Source organism: Centroberyx gerrardi, chromosome 17, assembly GCF_048128805.1.
Source record: "Centroberyx gerrardi isolate f3 chromosome 17, fCenGer3.hap1.cur.20231027, whole genome shotgun sequence".
NCBI lineage: Eukaryota > Metazoa > Chordata > Actinopteri > Beryciformes > Berycidae > Centroberyx > Centroberyx gerrardi.
The window spans coordinates 17,439,413-17,460,616 of NC_136013.1; the positions used below are offsets into that span (position 1 = coordinate 17,439,413).

General features: G+C 47.0%; 1 protein-coding gene across 3 annotated transcripts in view; it reads left to right on the forward strand.

Annotated features, from left to right (window-relative positions):
• The window catches only part of runx3 (RUNX family transcription factor 3), a 50,874-nt gene extending 30,068 nt beyond the window's left edge, over positions 1-20,806 (forward strand). Inside the window, exons 6-8 of one of the 3 annotated variants that reach the window (XM_071900433.2) lie at positions 5,024-5,170; positions 11,908-11,988; positions 17,384-20,806. In XM_071900433.2, the coding sequence (XP_071756534.1) occupies positions 5,024-5,170; positions 11,908-11,988; positions 17,384-17,865 (710 nt within the window). In that variant the 3' untranslated portion in view covers positions 17,866-20,806. The remainder of the gene's footprint in view (positions 1-5,023; positions 5,171-11,907; positions 11,989-17,383) is intronic. The other 2 variants (XM_071900440.2, XM_078289432.1) reach the window with 2 other exon arrangements.
• The last annotated feature ends 398 nt before the right edge of the window (positions 20,807-21,204 follow it).

The window sequence follows — 21,204 nt, forward strand, 5'->3', positions numbered from 1 at the left end:
CTCTGTGATTGGTGGCGTTGGGAACAGCAGCACCGAGTTCACTGCTGCAGCGATGTTTTTGAACTGTGTGATGGCTCAGTATTATAGCGAAAGGGGAAGTACAAGAGAGGGTGGCGGGAAAAGGGGGTGGGGGTAAGAATAGAGGGGGGGGGGAGGGGGCTGGGGGGTCCGCTAGAGAGGAGGAAGAGGAAGACAGGTGTACGACACTTTGCTCAACAGATGTTGAAACATCCTCGGTGTCTGTTGAGGACAAAACGGAAGTTTGCTTGCAGGCAAGTAGGCCTTGCTGCAACATTTTCTCAACTGTCGCCCCACAGCGCACATAGGGGCTTAAAGGCAAGATAAGGATTCTGCTGTTAGGTTAATAGCTTCAAACGCTTAACTTTCAAACATCATTAACACATACAGAGCATGGGTTTCCCTGACACTAAACGTAACAGCAACACGACATGATATGTTTTGGTAGCGCTGTATTTCCTCACACTTGCAGCATCAACAAGAAAGCAGCTCATCCAAGCATGTTAAAACCACTTTAACATAAGAGAAAGAAAAAAATATCATAGTAAGCTGCCATTTTGTAGCATTGACAGTAAAATCAGAAGTGGTACGTACCGTGCCTAGACATTCTTGTATGTAATCCTATACAGGACTTACCATAGGTTTTACAGAACAGACATAGTATGTTTTCACTGTTCAGTTTGATACAGGCACTCCAAATCAATTCTAGTCTGTTATCAGGGGCCTATCAAGTCCATTTATACGTCGAATACAAATATTTACACTTCAAATATATTCAGTGCAGACTTGGGTCCGGGCCAAAGCACGTATTGCCCTTTGCCGTACAGATAGAGTTTCACTTTGCCCCTGAAAAAGCGCCCAGCCCTTTACTAAAAAGAGCTTGTGTTTAATGTGTCTCCCTTTGGACGGGAACATATGTTTCTTTCTTTCAATGGAGGGAGAGAGAGAGGGAGAGAGAGAGAGAGAGAGAGAGAGAGAGAGAGGGGGAGAGAGAAAATAGAGAAAAAGTGAGGGGTGAAGGGAGGAAACAGGCCGTATCGGGTGATCATTCAGTTGTGCCCGTCAGTGTTTAAGGCCTGGCTGTCACCTTACTGAGCAAACACTGTCTCTGTGTTGAGCTGATATGGGCTTTGTGGAGGGAAAGGCTGGGCAAGACGCGTTCGAGTTTGCTGTTCATGCAGTCTGGTCTCAGAGCACCGGGTTCAGCCGAATGAAAAAACAACTTCGCTCTTTTTTCCCATCACTTACACTTGAGCTTGAGATCTGCATGCTCTTCGCAACACCAGAGCGAAAGAACAAAGCAGCACGCTACGTCTCAAGATATTCTGCAGTGAAGATAAAACACTATCAGGAAATAAACACACACGCACACACACACACACACAAAACAAAGCGGGGGTGAGAACGGCACACCCATTCCTTCAAAACACAGCCATGGCCTTTCAGTACATCGTTAATACCAGACATTTTATATCAAGCATTTCATTTGTTCTTCGTAGACTTCCATAATGCTTTCAGATGATGTGACCGCTACTCTGAGAGGAGGCTAGTAAATCTACAACCTTTAGCATCCATTTTGGCTCCGGGTGCGTATTGAGCGCTGCTGTTTAGGCCTCATGTGTGCATTGGCCCCCATCTCCCAGCTCTATCTTGCGGTTATGATATCATAGAGAGAAAAACAGGGCATTCTCTCCTAAGTGCACCCTGACACATTAAATATTCATCCGACCACAGAAACCCCTCAGAAATGGGGCTGGTGTGGAGCGCCGGCACCCCTCTGGCCCCCCGGCCATGCAGAGTAGAAGTCAAACGTTGGCGGTCGGAGCAGACGCACTGCGGCTGCAGCTAGGGTCAGCTGGCCGAAGAGAGTATTAACACGAGCTTTAACTGCAGGCCACGGATTCTGTTTCTCTAGCACTGCCTAGACCGGGACGGTAACGGTCTAGATAGTCATTATAACTGTGCTGCCGCTTGTGCTTTCAACAAGACTTCATGTAACGGGAAGAAACAAAGAGGCAAAAGATAAAAAGTCCAAACAGAGTGTCTTGAAGAAAAGGAGAGGGGAAGTGAGTGTGTGAGCACTGTGTGCTACTCTCCAGATAGGAAACTGCTGAGGCTTTCTCTTATATAAAAAGCATGCATGAGAGAAAGGCAGAGGAGGGAGAGGAGGGAGAGAGAGCGTTTGACCCAAGGAGAGAAAAAAAGAAACTGTGTGCAGAGGGAGAGAACGAAGGGGAGTAAGCAAAGAAAGTGCAGAGCGGCCTCACAGTTGATTAGTGGTGTTAACAGTAACTGTGGGCCCTGGGTTAATGAGCTCCAGGCCTCATTCTAATGAAGCCTCTGCTCCCCCATACCGCCCTCTCGCAGCCCACTAAACCCCCTACTGGAAGCGCCGAACAGTGTGTCGCCACACACACCCTGCCAGCTGGACCTCAGCCACGGGATCCACAGGCTCAAGTGTGCGCATGTGTGTGTTTGCGGGCGGCTGAATGATCACTTTCATCCCTAAAGAGCCAGCCAATTCATCTTAGACCACCATTGGCCGCAGAAAAACTGACCAATTATCATTTTTTTCCTGCCGTCTGTCTCTTTTTCCAACCAGAGAGCGGTGGGATGTATCATTTCCCTGACCTCAGCCGTTTGAGGTGGTGTAAATCTCTTAATAACTACACAAGGACACATATAGGGGCTATATTTGGAGGGCTGCTTCCCCTGGCCGCCCCTGCTCTGGGCTGGAGCAGACAGTAGCCACACTGTCTATGTGGGTGATGGAGCCTGGCGGTGTGTGTGTGTGTGTGTGTGTGTGAGTGAGAGAGAGAGAGAGAGAACTCTGGCCTTCATTCCTTCCAACAGGGTTTAGAGAAAAGGCAGGCCGGGCCACATGTGAGTGTGAATAAAAAAGATATTGGAGAGAGAGAGAGAGGGTGTGTGTGTGCCTGTGTGCACACGTGTGTGTCCACCCAGGATGTGTCGCTGGGTAACAGCACGGAGCAAAGCGGTGGGCCGATGGGTGGAATCGCACACCGTCCCACGTCTTAACGCTAGGGAAAACAAACCGTTGGAGAGCAGCAACAGAGCCACTGTCTGTCCTGTGTTCAGACAGATTACTCACAACTGAGTCTCTCTCTCTGTCTCTCACTCTCTTTCTGTCTCTCTCTCACACACACACGCATGCCCACACACTCACAAAGTGCAACATAAGTGTTTGATCAGAGAGTGAATGCGTGGGCGGGTGTGAAGAAGTGCTGAAGTGGTGTGTGTGTGTGGCAGTTTGGATATGGGCAGGGGGGGGATTTTAAGTGTAGGCCTGTGTGCAAATGTGAGTGATGATTTAAGTGCCTGCCTGTGTCTAGACGTCGTCTCTGCACATGTGATGCGCGTCTGTGTGTGTCCTGTGTGTATCTGGTGTGTGCTTGCATGTCAAGGGGGGGGGGTCGGGGGATTATGTATGTGTGTGTGGGGTGAGGGGGGGTAGAAGATAGATATTTCTATATTGTTCGTAAAGGGAGGAGGGAGGGGAGCGGGTGGGCACAACCAAATGGACAGAGCGGTAAACGAGAGGAAACTTTACCCATGGGTCAACCTCGGAGGGAAGATATATTGCCCATGGGTCAGTGGAGAGAGAGGACGGGCAAAATCCATATTGGTCCGTCTGCCTTGCCCCCTTTATATAGTGATAAAATATTCAAATCCAGCCATTACTTCACATTAGGCTACTCTGTAGAGATGCCAGGGAGAAAACCACAGAATGTATACATGTTGGTTCACACACAGTTTTGGTGCATTGATAGTTACATTAAAATCTCTTCCTCCCATTAGAGGCATAGCCCTCATCCGGACTCTGACATTTAAGGTGTGTTCACATGTAGAGTATGTGCATGTATGTGTGTGTGTGTGTGTGTGTGTGTGTATTTGTACATGTCTGCATGAAAGGCAAGGAGATCGCACTGATATTGCACTACAGGTTTTTTTTTTTTCCTTAACCATTTCCCTGGATGGGACATCAAAGCGATCAGGGCGCTAAGTGTGTTGCTCAGTTTTCCAGGTCTGGATAAAAGAGATGGAGCAGATATGCTTCACTAACTCATGAGTACATTCGCACCTCCAGCAAATGCACGCGCACACACACACACACACACACACACATATACACACACACCTACACCTACACTTTTCTCTCCGTTATGTTTAAGACTGATGACTATATGGTCTGGTAGGCTTGTCTGGGTGTTTCCTTCTGACTAAGTGCTGTGTCAGTCAGACTTGACTGTGTGTGTGTGTGTGTGTGTAGGGGGGGTGTTAGAGCAGTTCTTCCACTTACTAAGATCCTGCCTTTTAAGCAGTAAGATGGTAAAATTAAAAACAGTTACACTTAACTCTGCATGAATACTGAGTTAAATTGAGTTATTGAGTTCATGGACCGAATGCCTATTGTAATAATTAACAATTGATGATTTCTTGAAAAAAAAAAAAACTCTTTAGATTTACGGAAACCAGCGTTCCTAAAGCAATTATTTTCTACCGCTTATGCTATTGTTATCTATGGGTGACAAGGGAGCAGGTGCAGCTTGGGTAATACTAGCCAATGTATTTCAAGGTCTGTTAACATTCAAATAATATTTTTGGAATTTATATTTGGAAGCTGAAAACATGGTGACAGTGTCTCTCTCCCCTTACATAATTTAATCCAATGTGTTTATGAATAACAATGGGCGATATTGAGGATCTTCACAGTCTAGGCAGAATGCACATTAATTACAGTTCAGTGGGAAAGGGAATTCGTTTAGCCAAGACCTGTCAAACTGTCAGGCGCCATGAAGGAATTAGGGAGAAGGGAAGGAAATATTTTCACATATGACTCTTATTATTGTTTTTGCTATTTTTACACCACCAAGAACTTCTCTGGAAATATAATCGAGTGCCATTTGGTTCCCAGTAGTGTAGGTGGTAAATTGGCTGTCCTTCACCTCTCTCCTTCCCTTCCCTCCCCGTGTCGCTGCTTCAGGGCACAGAGTGAAGATGGAGGATCCCCAGAAGATGCAGTTCTCTGATAGGCTGTCAGAGATCGAGCGCTACCAGCGGAGCATGAGGATAGGCCCGGTGAACAACAACCCCCGCCCCATCCACCAGAGCCACCTCAGCTCCACACAAGGTACGGATCACTGACAGACAGCCGCAGTGGGCGAGCCACTGGATCCCCGAGCAACCGCAGCCACGTAACCATAGTCACCACAACACTAACATATTAAATCAGGGCACCTTCAATTAGGGCTGGGTGATACTGACAAAATCAAATATTACAATATTTTTAGACTGAATACCTCGATATCGATAATGTGACGATATTTTGAGAAAGAAAATTTTGAAAATGAGTAATGATTATTAGTAATCAGTAATGTATAATCAGTAATAAGTGGATATGATGAGCAGGTAAAGCCAATCATCATTCATTTTACTCAGGCAGAACAGGCTAATAAGTTCAGAAAATTGTATCTTTTATCTTATCTATTTTAATTTGTATCTATACTGTAACGCAGCCTTCAAGACCAGGAAGTAACATTGAAGTTATTTTACAATATTACGAAACCAAAATCCCAGATGATATCTAGTCTCATATCACGATATCGATATTATACGATATATCGCCCAGCCCTACCTTCAACCACTCTTATTTTGAAGTAACTGGCTCCTTTAACAATACAAACTTATTTTGTATTATTTGGCAAAAGGGTAAGTAAATCAATAATACAAGTCAATCACACGTTCACCGTCACACTACGGACACAGTGAGCGACACAGTGCCTGTTGTCCACCTAACATCAAACTAACCCGAGTGGCCAAGACCGACGTTTCCTCCGCGAGTTCAGCGGCCGTTCCGCTGCCGGAGGAGGCCGGGCCGTATAGCTGTTGGCCGTCCAGGGGGAAGCTCGTGCCAGTTCTGTCCCCGGATGCCCTGCGTCGGTGGGTCCGGGGCCCCACACAGCAGGCAGGGTTGAGTCTGTGGCCAGGTGGCGCGGCGGGCGCTGCCAACCCGAGCCTTGGCCCGGGCGCTGGGGCGCTGGGCCTCCGCTGCACCGCACACTACAGCCTCAGGAATGTAACAGCCGCCCGCTACCTTGGCAATCACGTCACTCTCAGACTGGCCGAATTCGGAGGGGGGGGGGGGGGGCTGAGACACAGGCTGAGGAGGAGAGAGAGAGACACAGAGAGAAAGAGAGAGAGGTGGGGGTGGGGGGATCTTAAGCATGTGTGTGTGTGTGTGTGTGTGTGTGTGTGTGTGTGAGGGCAGAGGACAGCTGCGTGGGTGATGGTTGGACTGAGGATGAGTGTTCACTCTCAGTCATATGTCAGAGCCTCTTTAACAGGATGGCATGTCTGGGAGAATGCAGACTAAACACACACACACACACACACACACACACAAACAACACACTCACATGGTGTGCCCTCCTCCCGCCCGCCCACTCTCTAGTTCTCATGCTAGCTAATGAGTCCCATTACCTTTGTATCAGCATGTTGCTGTGTACAGGAGGGCTTGTTTGGGAGCGTTGGGCCGTGTGTGGGTGGAACTCTATCAGTGTGTATAACAACCATACACCAGTGTTTGGCCTTGTGCTTGCCTAGCCAGCGCTGAGTCACCAGTGTGGGCCTATCTAACAGCTGACTGCGGAGAACACAGGGTCTTTTACCCCGCTCCCCCATGTCCGTACTGTTGATATTGATTTTGTTCCCTCGCACAGCCTGTACCGAGCAGAAAACATGTCAGCCATTTTAGAAGCAGTTCCGCTGAAAATAAACAGCGAGCCGGCGAACGGGACTTCCACACAATACAGCCACTGTGACGATCATTTTCTGATGGTTTATAGCTTGGCGTTCGCTCTGTAGGTTGTCTGCCAATGAAAAGCCCCCTGCAGCTAAGCTTATCCAGGGAGTTTTAGTTCTGAGGGCTGGGCTGAAGACGGGGGGGAACGGCTCCGGTCTGCAGGGAGAGGTGTACAGACTTGGTCCAGACAGCAGCGGGACGGCAGATGAGAAGAGGAGCTCTCTTTGCTCTGCTCTCGTCTGTCTCGCACCGGGAGGATTAGGGCGGGAATTAGCGCTTTATGGGCTTGTCAGGCCTCAAAGGGCTGCGCTGTTGCAACACACAGACACACACACACACACACACACACACACACACCTTTAGCAGACACAACACATTGAAATTGTCAGGGATGGGGAAGGCACTGAGCTTCACAAAATAGCCGCCAGTGACTGGAGGCACCTCTATGAGAAAAGTGAGAGAGAAAAAGAGAGGGGGAGAGAGATAGAGAGAGAGAGAGAGAGAGAGAGAGAGAGAGAGAGAGAAGGGGAAGGGTTGTAAAAACCACACACCTTAATCTGTGGTATTACCATCATGACTGCATACCGCAGGGCAAGAGTGGTAAAATAATTAAATAACAGCGGAGAGGGCCCTCCTCCCTCCCACCTCGCCTGAGCAGCAGACTGGAGATGTATGTCATGGCACAGATCACACAGACACAGCACGCCCGTGTACTTATGTATAGGAGTCATGCACAGACAACAACACCGCACTACTACAAGCGCAGCTCCAAACCAAAATAGTCCCGCTGTAATAAATCCCATTCAGAGACACAGGGAGGTATTTACATATAAACAGGACACACGTCTCCGCTTTTTGGCAGCCCCCGCCAGACACGGTTGTATTTTGTAGATACATTTAATCCCGGGCCTGTTTGTTTGAGAATCGCTGGGTGATAGATAGCCCGTCAACACGTTGTAATTAAATGGATTCCCGTCTTGCTATTACAAAAGATGTTTTCCATTATCCGGGCTGGGGCCTTGCGTTTTCCCCATTCAAAGACAACTAAATAAGAAAATACAGTGTCATCTCCCGCTAAAGCCCCCTTGCTTCATTTTGTTGTCTGAGCCATGAAATACTGTCTCAGTTGTGTTGTCAACAGGACGCGTCTCCAGACATCTGCTCAGCGCTGCCCTGGATTCTGAGAACACACACACACACACACACACACACACGCACACAGACGATTGCACCATAGGCACACAGCAAATACAAACACACACACACGCACATAGTTCCGTGCCAGTGTTGCAAGTTCTAGTGCCAGACAGACAGGGTAATTAAGAGCTCATTACAGTGCATGCAGTGACAGGATTCCTGCACGCTGGCAGACGCTGCATTCGCCGCTTGTTTTTGTTCTGCTGTGGCCACAGGTAAGCCTGCTAGACATGTGGAATGATTCTCAGCAAGGGCGGAGGGAGTGTGTGTGTGTGTGTGTTTGTGTGTGTGTGTGGTTGGAAATGCGTGGTTCAACTAGTGCAGTCAAGCAAATCTGACAATCTCACAATCACGTACAAAATTGTTATTCTGGTTTTCTAAACCTCAAGTGAGGTACATGTGTATATGTGTCTGTGGGTGGCAGCTTTTTTTTCTACTTCTGATACTCGTCCATCTCCGTCCCTTCACATCGAGCTGTGATATTACGTTTATAATACGCACACAGCTCATGCCACCCTTAAGAAAAGCAAACGAGTGAGAGAAAATTAGATTTCAACAAGGTGCTACAGAAAAAAAAAAAAAATGATTCTCTGTTTTCCCTCGTCCCATTTTAAATGCAGACAAAACTCAACAAGCCCCTGGCACAGCCTCTAACAGACAGCCGAGACGAAAGCGGCTCTTTTAACTTAAATGTGTCTTAACAGTGAGAGAGAGAGAGAGAGAGAGAGAGAGAGAGAGAGGGAAAAAAAAAGAAATACAGCAGCAATTTAATCATCCAAAAAAAGAAAGTCCTGGCACTTTTGAGGTGGTATCGTTTAACATGTTATTTGTTCCAACACCTGTGTGTTCCTCACTGAAGATGAATATCAGACACTAGCATAACGTTCCGCCATCGAGTCAAGTGCTCGCTGCTTTGATGAGGGCCCAAAGGAAAAAGTGTGTGTGTGTGTGTGTGTGTCTTTGTGTGTGTGAGAGAGTGCGTGTCTGTCTGAATGTGTGACCCATGTGGTGAAACAGAACAGCAGTTGCGGGTATTAAAAAGCATCAAACCGATAAACCAAATGTCCAGCAGAATCTTTTATGAATTATATATTACACATTTCAGATATTCAATTTGCACTACCATTTATTTTTTTGCATTTTATTTCAAAAGGAGGCTGTTAAAGCTTTCCTCAAAATGATAATTCCACAAATGTTTGTCATACTGTACAACTGGTCCACATCTGCTGAAGCTCTGGCCCTGTTGTTCAGTGTGTTCAGGCTGTGGCTTAGCCTTTTGGACTGGACTTAACTCGAGAAAGTCCTGTTTGATGGAGGACCAGCCCGGTGCGACCGCCCCCCCCCCCCCCCCCCCCCTCCCTCCTCGTCCACAGTGACCACACTGTTTACTCCACATAAACAAGCTGACCGGCCCCCCAAGTTAGCGACGGCGCTCTGCTACTGGCGCGGCCGGAGCGCTCGCGCCGATTCACACATCCAGAGTGACATGATCAGCCAATTAGAAGCGAGAGCGGGACAGGAAATTAGCACCGTCAGGTAGCTGCGGTGCGGACTCGGGAGTGCAGCCGTCACGGCAGTTTGGTTTCATGCTGATCGGTGCCAAACCCGAGCAGGAAGCTGGCCCTTTGAGGCCAATACAACCAAAACTAGCAGGAATCTGGACCAGGGCTTTAGACACTCTGTTTTACTTCTGCGCTCCTCTATTTACATAATATGTCAATGGCCGCCACGGAGTTTATTTGTTATGGTGCCTGAAAGCTTCACTTGTGGTTAGTCTCTTTTTGTGACCCTGAGATGAATAATTCAAACTGAAAATGTTTCTGTTCTTCAATAAAAAAAGAATCTTTTGAAGCCGCCTCCTTGGTGAAAAAAGAAAGGAAAAAGAGAAGTGAGAGCAAGTTTTTTACCAGACTCAACTGTTTGTGTAAGTTATAATTTCACATCAGAGTCGGGCTGAGTTTTACATTTCAGCAATTACAGAAACTACATGTGTGCCATGAACAGTCTCTATTGAGTCTGGGGCGAGGGGAAGGGTGGGAGGACGCCGAGCTCTCAAAGAGAACATAGGATTTTTCAGCCCATGTGTTTGTTTTTGCTCATGTTATAAGTGAGGGCTCAAAAGACATATCAAATGTCCCACATAGCTGAGCCAAGGCCGTGTTCCTCCCCTCTCTAACACGCTCGCTCTTTTTCTCTCCTTCCCTCGCTGGCGTCTTTCTTTCTCTCCTGCTCGCTCGCTCACATTCTCTCCCCGTTGCGACGCCTAAGGCCTAAGCGAAACAGGAAGCCAGCACAAGGACCGGCATTCACTGTGTCTCAATGACACGCTTCATTACGGCAGGCGCATTACATGTCTCAGAGGCGCTGCTGGATCCGGAGTCACGAGGACGGACGCCATTTTGGCTCAAACATCTCGTCAGCCACCCTTTCATCTCCGCGAGCACTTCAAAAGCAGCGTGTGTGTTTATTTGTGTCCTCCCCAAAACTGCACTGGCACCACCCCAAAGCTACTTATTAGTGACGCAGTCGCTGCCTCTTCCCATGTCAGCCTCTACCTTTCCGAGTCCCAGGCTCCGCCCAGGGGGCTGGCCCTCTTATTAACAGGGGTAATCTGTGCCTCTGGTATTGACGTTGTCTGCTGGCCAATCAAAATATTTGAAGGAAATGTTTATTTTCTTGAGCGAATCGCACCAGCTGCTTGCAAGCCTTTCTGAATAAGGCCATTTATGTGTAAGAATTTGCCATTGTGAGGCATAGTGCGGGACCTCTCAGTGACTGAGTGCTGATTTGGGCCTTTGCAAAGGAAGTGGAGGAGCTCCAGGGGAAGCACAGCTTTTACACACCCTGAGCCCAGTGCGGCTATAGGTGAACAGCCCAGCGCCGCCCCTCTCTGCTTCTGGCATCCTTCACAGTCATAACTGCCTCTACAGGAGGTTGGGGGGTTACTGTATTGTGGTATCTTAGTAGTGGAGTGCAGTGTCACAGTAATACCACATGGTTGAGAGCCCCGGTTAAAATTAGAGCTGCTTGAGAAAAATGTACATTATGATTTCCCCTACAGCGAGAATGGGAATGTGAAGAAAGTAATTCTATACGTTTCTTGGAAAAACCAGGACATCACAGTATTTAACACTGACCCGTGGACTCAAACCAGGGTTTGAACATTGTGAAAAGTAGGTTCCTCTGTACCTGCCTCTGTGTTTGAGGCTGTCCGTGTCGGCCGTGGTTCGTGCAGGTTGTCTTGTAACAACTGCACCGTCTCAGACCGAGAGCAAACAGCCACTATTTGCATGTCAAATTGTCAGCCCTCCTGTGGTGTGGCCGTTGAGTGTGAACCAGGGTCCCACGCGCTGGGCCAGTAGGGACTCTACTCTCCCTCACTCCCTGACAGCCAGGCTGGACAGGCCACCAAAGACCTTGCGCCTCCAGTCTCGCCTGAAAGACCCAAAAATATCTCCCATGCACCCATCAAGCATGTTTTTCCAAGCCCCGGTCTCACTCTGGTGAGAAGACCCCCCCCCCCCCCCCCCTCCCCCTCCTCCTCCTCCTCTTCCCAGTCTTCACTGCTCAGTCAGCAGAGGCTGACCCGTCACAGGAAGACACATCTCCAAAACCGCCAGATGTCAAGACAGCTTTGACAAGTCTGTCATGATTTTTTTTTTTTTTCTTTTTTGGAATGTGCTTTAGATTTCTATGGCACAGGCTCCGACTTCCTCACCCTGCACACACATACAACTCACACGTTTCTCTCTGCTCTCCATAGAAATACTGACATTTTGCATTCCTGCACGAACAGAATTCCTCCACTGGTTTGTTTCTAATGAGTCCGGTCCCAGAGTTCAATCCGTTGTTCATAATGTGTGTTGCAGCAGCACTGTGGCCGGAGCAGATGGACCCCACCTCCACTCTGAAGACATGCAAGGTGGAGGAGGACCTGAGACCATGGCCAGGTAAGACACAGCCCAGGACTTCAGTCTGTAACAGGCTCCTCAGTGTTTCACTCCTCCATGCAGTTCTGTGAGACTTTTCTTTCTGGCTACTCCTTTAAGCCTTTCTTTCACTTTTCCTCACACAATGAGCTCACCACAGCAGGATGTAAACACAAACACTGCTCTCCTTAGATGACCCCATATTTTATGTGAATATGAGGAAAGTGTGTGTCTGCGCATGTGTGTGTAAGCATAAATATACGTGCATTTGTGCGTGTTGATGAGAAAATAGTTTTCAAGTGTGTTTGTTGGTTGCTGAGATTTAATCATAACATGCGAGGCCCAATCAGCAAGCAGTATGAGAGGCGTGGCCAGCAGTAAGCAATGGCCTTAATTACTAGTTTGAGAAAACAGGCATGAAAAACACAGAGATAATTGAGGCACTTTGGACTGTTCACACAATGCTAGCCAGAGTCAGTTTACATCATCCAAGCGGTACGTCTTCAAGAGCAACTCAGGACAACACAGGACTTTTTCCAACTAATTTCTTTTGATTAGTAGTCAATCTGTCAACTCTTCAAAATGGCACAAACAGTACTGAAGTGGAGAAGCTGGAAAGGCGGGCACGGCAGAGGGCGTGCCACGCATCGTGACGATTTCTGGAGCCTGTTTGGTTTTGCCCTTGGGGCTCCGCTGCATCCCAGAACATTCCTAGAACGCCACCACCCTGCCTGCCTTCTCCCTTCCCTCCCACTCCCTCTGTCTTTCTTTCGTTTTTGGATCTGGATCTTCGCTGGTGTCTAACAGCCCCCTCAGCCTCTTACCCACCCATTCCCAGAAACCACCACACCACACCACACCAGACTTGCTGAGTCATCCACTCACACTCTGATGAGTACACACACTAAGACACACATACACACACACACAGAGAAGGAAGAATAAAATGAGTTATTGATTTGGCTCACTGGTATTCCTCCTCTTTTCTCCAATTCATCGGATAAATTAAGGTTTGAGGCAGAAAACAAAAATATAACTGGGTCTAATATTCTCAAATTCAACACAGCAGCTTAGTTTTATAACTTTTTCACTCCATAATTATATGGACTGAGGAGATGGAATGACATATTTACATATGGCACTGCTTGTGCAAGGCATTTGCTAGCCAGAGATTCAATGCAGAGCAAGATATTCACTATGGTGTGAAAAATGTGATTGACAGTGATGGGTACTAAAAGCATATGGTTGAGGTCTTAAAGCCTAAACTGCAAATTCCGATCCATCCTAACAGTGAGGAAATAGAGATGGAAAAATGTGTAATAATGATGCTACTCATAGTATATAGCTTTATCATAGTAGACATGCCCCCAGCAAAACACACATGTCAATGGGCTACAGCTTTATGAGCAAGTTATTATACAACTCATAGTACAGGATTTAGTTAACAAACTCAAATAGATTAATCATGTCATGTTGTTTGTTGATGCATTAGGAAAATCTCAGGTTTTTGTAATCACAACCTCCCTTTTGCCTTGCTTATATTGCATGTCATAAGTTAAGGCCATGCAAAATCCTCCGTGCTCACATGATGGAGCGCCTAACATGGATGAGGCTTTGGGGTTGTTGACCATGCCGCCACAGTACAGAGGTGATTATCATTTGCATTCGACATGATGCTCCATCCCCAAAGCCTCGGCGCCTAAATAAACACCTGGAGATCATTTGTGTTCATTTGGGTCTCCTATTCTTTGGCTTGTGCAGCAGCATTACCGCCCTGGCATTATGTTGCCATGTCTCGCCCTGTTATCGAGAATGACTGCTCATCCTCATGGCATCCACCAAACCACCCAAACCAGTCGGCACTTCAAAGTAAAGCTCCCTACCGCTGAAAGAAACATATCCATTTGTTGAGAAAACCTTGGGTCTAATAGAGTCACGCGGCACTTTCGTTCTGGAGGTGTTACGAGGAAAGAGATGAGAAAACTATCTCACCATACAGTACAGTCTCTCTCTGTAAGCATGGCTGGAAGAGCCAGAGGTTTTCTCCCTCGCTTTTTCCCTTCCCTCCACTTATTTGCCTGAGACACCATTCCATGGGCGCTGGCCGTCACAGTTTGCATCAAGCCTGAGTAAACATTTCACAGGTGAGCGCCTGGATTTGCATCTCCCCATCGCCAGCCACCACACACACACACACACACACACACACACAGGGGCACACAATCACACACGCTGGGTTGCCGGCCTCAAACTTGCCCTTATGTTAACAACCAAAATCAGTTTCTCCCATAACCAAATGAGGCAAACCTCCCGTCATATCTGGGTTACACGCTTGACTGTGGACTAGTGGACTTCTTGAGGGAAGTAGCGAGGAGGAGGACTCCACCCTTGGTGTTGTAGAATTAAATAAGTGCGTGGCGCTTTGCTTAAGAGCAAAGGGGAGGAAAGGGTGCGCTGGAACACTGTGTTCTCTATAAAAGCCCTGATTCCCAGCTACCCGCTTCATAGACTGGGAACATCACAGACGGCAGGCTGTGCCAGCTAGCCCTCTGGGGTCCATCCCCTCTCCTGTCCCTGCAATTTAGTCAACACGTTTCAGATGAGCCTAATGGAGATCATGTGTGGTTTGGGCCGCAGAGGTTACAGGCAGCTACTACTAGGCCCAGTTAGGAAGACCCTCTCTGCCAAAGATACACCACTGTTACCACAGCCACAACATCGAAGCCTGTACTTATACTGGGTGGGGGAGGGTGGGGATGCAGGAAGGTATGCAACAGGGTTAAGAGGGAGAAAACGCAGAGCTGCAAAGTTTTGCCTCTGTGAGTTAGGCAGCGGTTGATTCGGCCCTCTCCTCCAGAGGGAGCTACTGTCCTGCAGAGAGTTGCCGGTGGTAGCGGGCACTCCCTGGCTCACAGCCAAGGGCTTGATATTGCACAAGCCCATTAAGGTGTTGTGATAAGTGTCCAGTCCAGTTTCCCCTGACAGAACACAGGAGTCTATCCCCACCGCAGTTTAGCCAACACGTTTCCACCGACTCCAATTAAATGGAGATCATGTGCGGGGTGGGCCGCAGCCGCCAGAGCCATCAAGTCCCCACACCGCAGATCCCCTCCCCGGCTTCACCCCGAAGCCTATATTTAGCAGGGAGAAAGAGAGAGAGACAGAGACAGAGAGAGAGAGAGAGCAAAGGCTTTTTGGGAGTCCGGTAGGAATTAGTGGGCCGACTCCACTTCTCCCGAATCAACAGCAGCTGAAGGCTTGGATTTTCCTTGCGTGAAATCAGATATGGAGCCCGACTCCGGTGCCTGGTAGACTCTGGAAAAAGAAACAGCCCCCCCACCACCACTTCCCAGCACCACCAAACTCCCTCATCCCAAAAAGAAGAGGAAATTCAACTGCAGAAATGTGTTGTTGAAAAAAAGCATAGCAGGGGCCATGGAAATTGCAAAGGAACAGATTTTTATTTTTTTTTTGTAGCTGAAAATGGACCCAGTTCTCCAGACGTAGGGAAAAGACATTTCAACAAGACTGTGGCACGCAAGTTTGGCATCCTCCCCCCTCAGGCCTGTGGCGTGCAAGCGCTTGCTATTTCACAAATACAAGCTCTCTTTTCTCTGCCATCCAAATCCACATTTTACACTTACAGTCATGTGGGCACACTGGGCCCATGAAAGCCACATGCGGACAAACAAATCACCAAGGACTGAGGTGTGTGTGTGTGTGTGTGTGTGTGGATGTATGTGTGTGAGTGTGTGTGTGTGTGCGTGCGTGTGTGTTTACGAGCAGCAGGTGCAGACACCAATGTAGCACATGTTGACATTAGGTATGAGGAACTCTCCCAGGCTATTGACGCATACAGTCAGATTGAAGACGTTCCAGATTCCCCAGCATCGCTGCCTGGCCAGTGGCCACCTTGCTATTTTCCAAAATATCTGACTGTCATAAGAAATGACTAGTCATGCTTAACTTGTCAGACTAGACGTATCAGTTCATCTTGCTTCTAAATGAGCCTTATCATGCAGTGTTGGTGGAGACAGAGAGCGACCAGGTATCAGGAAGAGAGGAAACTGGCCAGTTATGATGTTTTTCAGTCCTGGCTCGCAAACAATAAGATAAGGATTTGCATAAGATGATAATGTTATTCACCCAAAACAATGAAGATTTACTATAAAAGAAAATGCTAGGCCACTATACCCAGCATACCCACTGATAAAATACTGGATATTTTGGTAGCCTTTCGCTCACAAGCCTTCTAACTATGAGCTTATGTTACCCCAGAAATGTGTGTATGTAACCAAACTGTCCCTGCACCAGGACTCAAACCCAAACGCTTACAGCAGGTGGCAGCAGGCGGCCCTCAGTAGGCCTACATGACTGCAGGACTAACGGGTTCATATCCAAAGCCCAGGATGTCAGATCAGCTAACAGCCAACAATATACCCCAGTTAAGTGGAGTGGAGCAATGTGGTATTTTACTTAAGGAACTAAGTTGGTGACAGTAGCGGTCCCAAATCTCAGAGAAGCAAACCGCCAAGTCAAACCCTCAAGCCAGAGATTTCGATTTCCCTTTTGTCAGCTGAATAAATTAAGAGAATGTGTGCAGTGAAACTGAAGTCACAGCAGCTGGGCTTGGTGTGTTCTGTTACCTGTGAGATTACACTTCCAGAGAGGCTCGCAGTCAACACTGACAGGTCCTGCACCGCCATACACATTAGTTTATATCCACACACAGATGGACATACACACATGAAGTTTTTTCTTTCTTTCTCTTTCTTTCTTCCTCTCTTTCTTCCTCACTTTCTGTCTTTCTTCCTCGCTTCCCTTCTTTCTTTCCCCCCTTGTTCAGCTCTCTGTCTGTCTCTGATTGTGACGGTTTGCTTTCGTGTTTCCTGCCTCTGTCGCTTCGTATGATTTATGATGAGTTGCACAACAGCGCAACAAGCTGTCGGTGTTTATACAAAGCACCCCTCTGCACTGACAATGCCTCTTTTCATTGCTCCGAAAAAGGGAGAATACTGTACGTTGCTCTCCTTTTTGAAGGAGTGGTGGGAGGGCAACGGTGAGGGGGCGTTTTCATAACTTCGGTCTTGTGCGAGGGGCTGTGGGATGATGTGCTGTCAGTGCTTGATGACTGTTATTAAGCAAAAAAATGTCTCAGTTCATTACTTTGAGCAAACATTTCCATGGCCAAGCATATCGCGAGAAACCTGAGCTCAGGATCGGGGGGTTTGTGGAGCGTTTGCCGTTCTGGGGATGTGGCCCCTTTTTTTTTTTTTTAGAACGAGAGGAAATGAGAAAGCTCTGAACCCCGTGTTTCACATTCACGACGGCAGTTTTCATTAATGGCAGGATGTTTGTTGTGTGGTACGGTGCGGTTCTCCAGACGCCAACCTTTTCTGTTTCTCTCTACCAACAGGGACTACAGACCTCTTCCCCCAGAGGACCACCTTCCCGTCTCTGTCGCCGCTGACCGACCCGCGCTTCTCGGACCCGCGCATGCACTATCCCGGGGCCTTCACCTACTCCGCCAACTCCTCCAGCACCGGCATCAGCGGCCTGAGCATGCCGGCCTCCTCCCGCTACCACACCTACCTGCCGCCGCCCTACTCAAACAACCAGACCCAGAACTTCCAGTCCAACTCCTACCTGTATTACGGCACAGGCTCTGGGTCCTACCAGTTCTCCATGGTGGCGCCGGGGAACAGCGGGGGCGAGCGCTCCCCCACCCGCCTGCTGTCCTGCTCGGGGGCCGCGGGCGCCGGCGGGGCCAACAGCCTGATGAACCCGGGCCTGAACAACCAGAGCGAGGGGGTGGAGGCCGACGGCAGCCACAGCAACTCCCCCACGGCCATGAGCGCCTCGGGCCGCATGGACGAGTCCGTCTGGAGGCCCTACTGACTCACGGGCAGCTAGACGACGAGGGAGAGGGTGCGGGAGAAGTGAGAGAGGAAATGTAAAGAAGATGATGAACAAAAAAAACACAAAAAAAAGCTGAACACTGCAAAAAAAAAAAATTTACCCAAGAAGAAAAAGAAAAAAAAAAAGAAATGCTGCATGTTTGTCTTTTATTTCTCCGGCACTCGCTTCAAAGCCTTTCTGCATTTTGCCGACTGTCTGCCAGACTTCCATGTGTTTTGTAAATTGCGAGTGAACTCCTGCACTGTGCTAGGAAACGTACTCTTAAAGGACTATGAAAGCCATAGAAGTTGAGCTGATGATTTAGCCGAAAACTGTAAATAGAAGTGAGGGCAAAACCAGAGAAGCCATAGTAATATATCAGGATCATTTGTCTGGTATGAACCGGCACACATACTCACCAGAGACACTCAGACCACAAGAGACAATGGAGGAGCAACTGGGTATGATCAATCTGTACAGCTGATGAACTGAAAAAAAAAAAGAAAAGAGAAACATAACACAGCATACATTAGTTAAACACATTGTTCAAATGATGGCGACTCACTTGGCAGTTGGAGAAGAGCAGCCAGACGGGATGTTTGCTCCGAGGTGTGGCCGCACTACTGTAGCGATCGGTCTTTATGCTTTCATTTTGTGGAAATGTCTTTTTTTTTTAATAATGCAAATTATCGTGCCGGCTGTGAAAAGATCAGCAAGAACATCGACTGCATCCAGGGGACTGTTTGGTGTTCTCGCAGTACTTATGCATTATACCGTGATGCCTAATTTATTATCCAAAAGGACACCCCCAGCCTTTTGGCGCGACAGTATGCAATGGATGTTTCAACACGATCAACAGCGTTTTTGAGACAGAAGCGTTTTGTCTGTCACATGGTAAACGAGTCCTCCTCTGCGGTGTTTCAGCGGGACGGCGGCTGACATTTTGAGGAACGTACAAGACTAAAGCGGAGAGGTGTTTCTTGATTTTAATTCCGCGCGGGAATATTTTAGTCCTGTCGCGTCTATTCTTTAGGTTTTTCCTCAAATCTCTTATTCGAACCCGATTCTGAAAAAAATTGTCCTAGCGTAGTATTTTTGAACTGGATGACATGGTTTACTTTTTATATTTATTTGAGCCAAATTCTGAGGAAATGTACACACATACCCAAAATCCTTAAGCATTTCTCTCTACCTTTTCTTTTTTTATATATATATACCATTTTTTTGTTTGTTGTTGAGTATAAAATTGGAATTTGTGTAATATATTGCTCCTAAATTATAAAAAACAAAACTTTTAATGTAATTATTTTGTTTTCCAATGTAGCTTTGATGCACTAAAAACTTTTATTCCTTATGAACCACGCCCAACATCGATTCTGCCAATGAGATGGTGTATCTAGACCCCTATTTTTTTAAACAATCTCCCAATTGTCTTTCTGCGCTACATAAGCCATTCTCTTAATTTTTGCACTATGTTTAGACTTTAATTTCTCTTTGTCAGTTATGTATTTACCAACAAATCATATCTGCAACTCTGCTTTATCAAAGGGCAGGACTAAATATGAAAATATTCCTGCACATGTATTTGATGAACTCACTGAAAGTGTCCTTGTCCCAAACAAACCCCTCGCAGCTTCATTAGTGACCACATGATCACACACACACACACACACACACACACACAAACACACACACACACACACACACATTCCTGCACCACAGGTGTGAGTGTGCACATTCCCACTGTCCCAAGGGCCTTTCCCATGCTGTCACACATATGATCCCTCTATCCCTGCAGGAGGACGAGTGTGTGGATGAAGGGGTAGAGGGAGAAGGTGGGGTCAGAGCGGGATCTTCTTACCAACACCGAGGGCAATTATGCAAAAAAAACACTCCCTTGTTGTGCACAGGCCCCTTTGTTCTGCATAAGCAGTGAGCCCTTTGAAGCCTTTATGGTCCTGATTCTGTCTCTTCTGTTGTAATTTACTGATCATTAGTGCCAGGGGCTCACGGCTCTGCCAGCGATTGATATGCCTGCACACATCTTTGTACGAACCACGCTGAGCCACTTAGGGCATGTATCAGGTGTGTCATGTCTTCCACAAGGAGGAAGAGGAGCAGCATTAGTGCCTCTGAAAGATGGGTGTTCAGCTGCTACACAAGTGAGACTCAGATTCAAGGTGAATAAGGATCCAAACAAGCTAGCATCTGCAGCTCAGGAAGAAGAAGTTATGCAGTCTATTGTAGACCCCACATGTAGACCTTGTAGCCTTATTTCCCTTTGTGACAATCAGTAACGATGAAACTCATTCCTATCTTCCTTTGGGTTGGAGGAAAAGCTTTGCATGTTACCCTGCTCATTTCCTCTGGAGCCCCTCTGGGGTTGAAGGCCTTGCTTTATTACAGGCAACAATCATGCAGCTAGAGAAACCACATGTGTACCTTTATTTGTGTGGTTCCTTCCGAAAAAACCAAAGATCTTCACAACTGCCTGTAATATTGTTAGGATAATCATGACGAGAAAGTTTTGTGGTGAATGATTGATTTCTTGATTGGTCTCCAGTATCATTCTTCATGCAGGAGGCGGTGTCTGAACAGAGCTTTGGAGAGTTTCATAGACTTGGAAGCCAAATTGTACAATGGAATTGTATTTTATTGTATATTGGATAAAAGAGCACAATGCTATTGTTTTCTTTTTGATGTTTCTTTTTAAAAGAATCTCCTTTTCATTTTGGTATACCGTAATGTTAATTCATTTTGCTCTCTTCATCTTCTTTATGCTCAAAGCATGTACGTCTGAAACTGATATGTTAATTTAAGAATCTCATCTATGTATGTAATATCCTTAAAGCTTCCGTATTAAGTGCTTGTAAAGTGTGCAGATAATGTAGTTTTTAATCATTTTAATTAAAAAAGACCTGTCTCACTTTTTTCCTCACAACTGCTGTTTATTTTATGAAACCTGACACTGAGTTATATAAATTCAAATCAAAGAAACTGCAGGGGGAAGTTATGGCGATACAGTTTTTCTTTATACAAAGCCCCACCTGTTCTTTTGAGAAAATCACACACACATTCAAAAGGTTAAAAGATTTAGGTTCAATATTTATGGCCACATTCTTCAACATCATTTGCTTCACTATAAAAACAATTCCAATGTATAATAGTTCTCTAATTTTGAAACTCAATACGCAAAAGTCTGGATTGTGAAATCTTTTATGGTCTAAGAGAGGGAGGTGTTGAGAGTGCAACGTTAAACACGGAGGCACAGGGTGTAATTCACCTCCAGAAACCCAAACACCCTCAGCTGACAAATGAGCATGTGAATAGCAGGGCAAA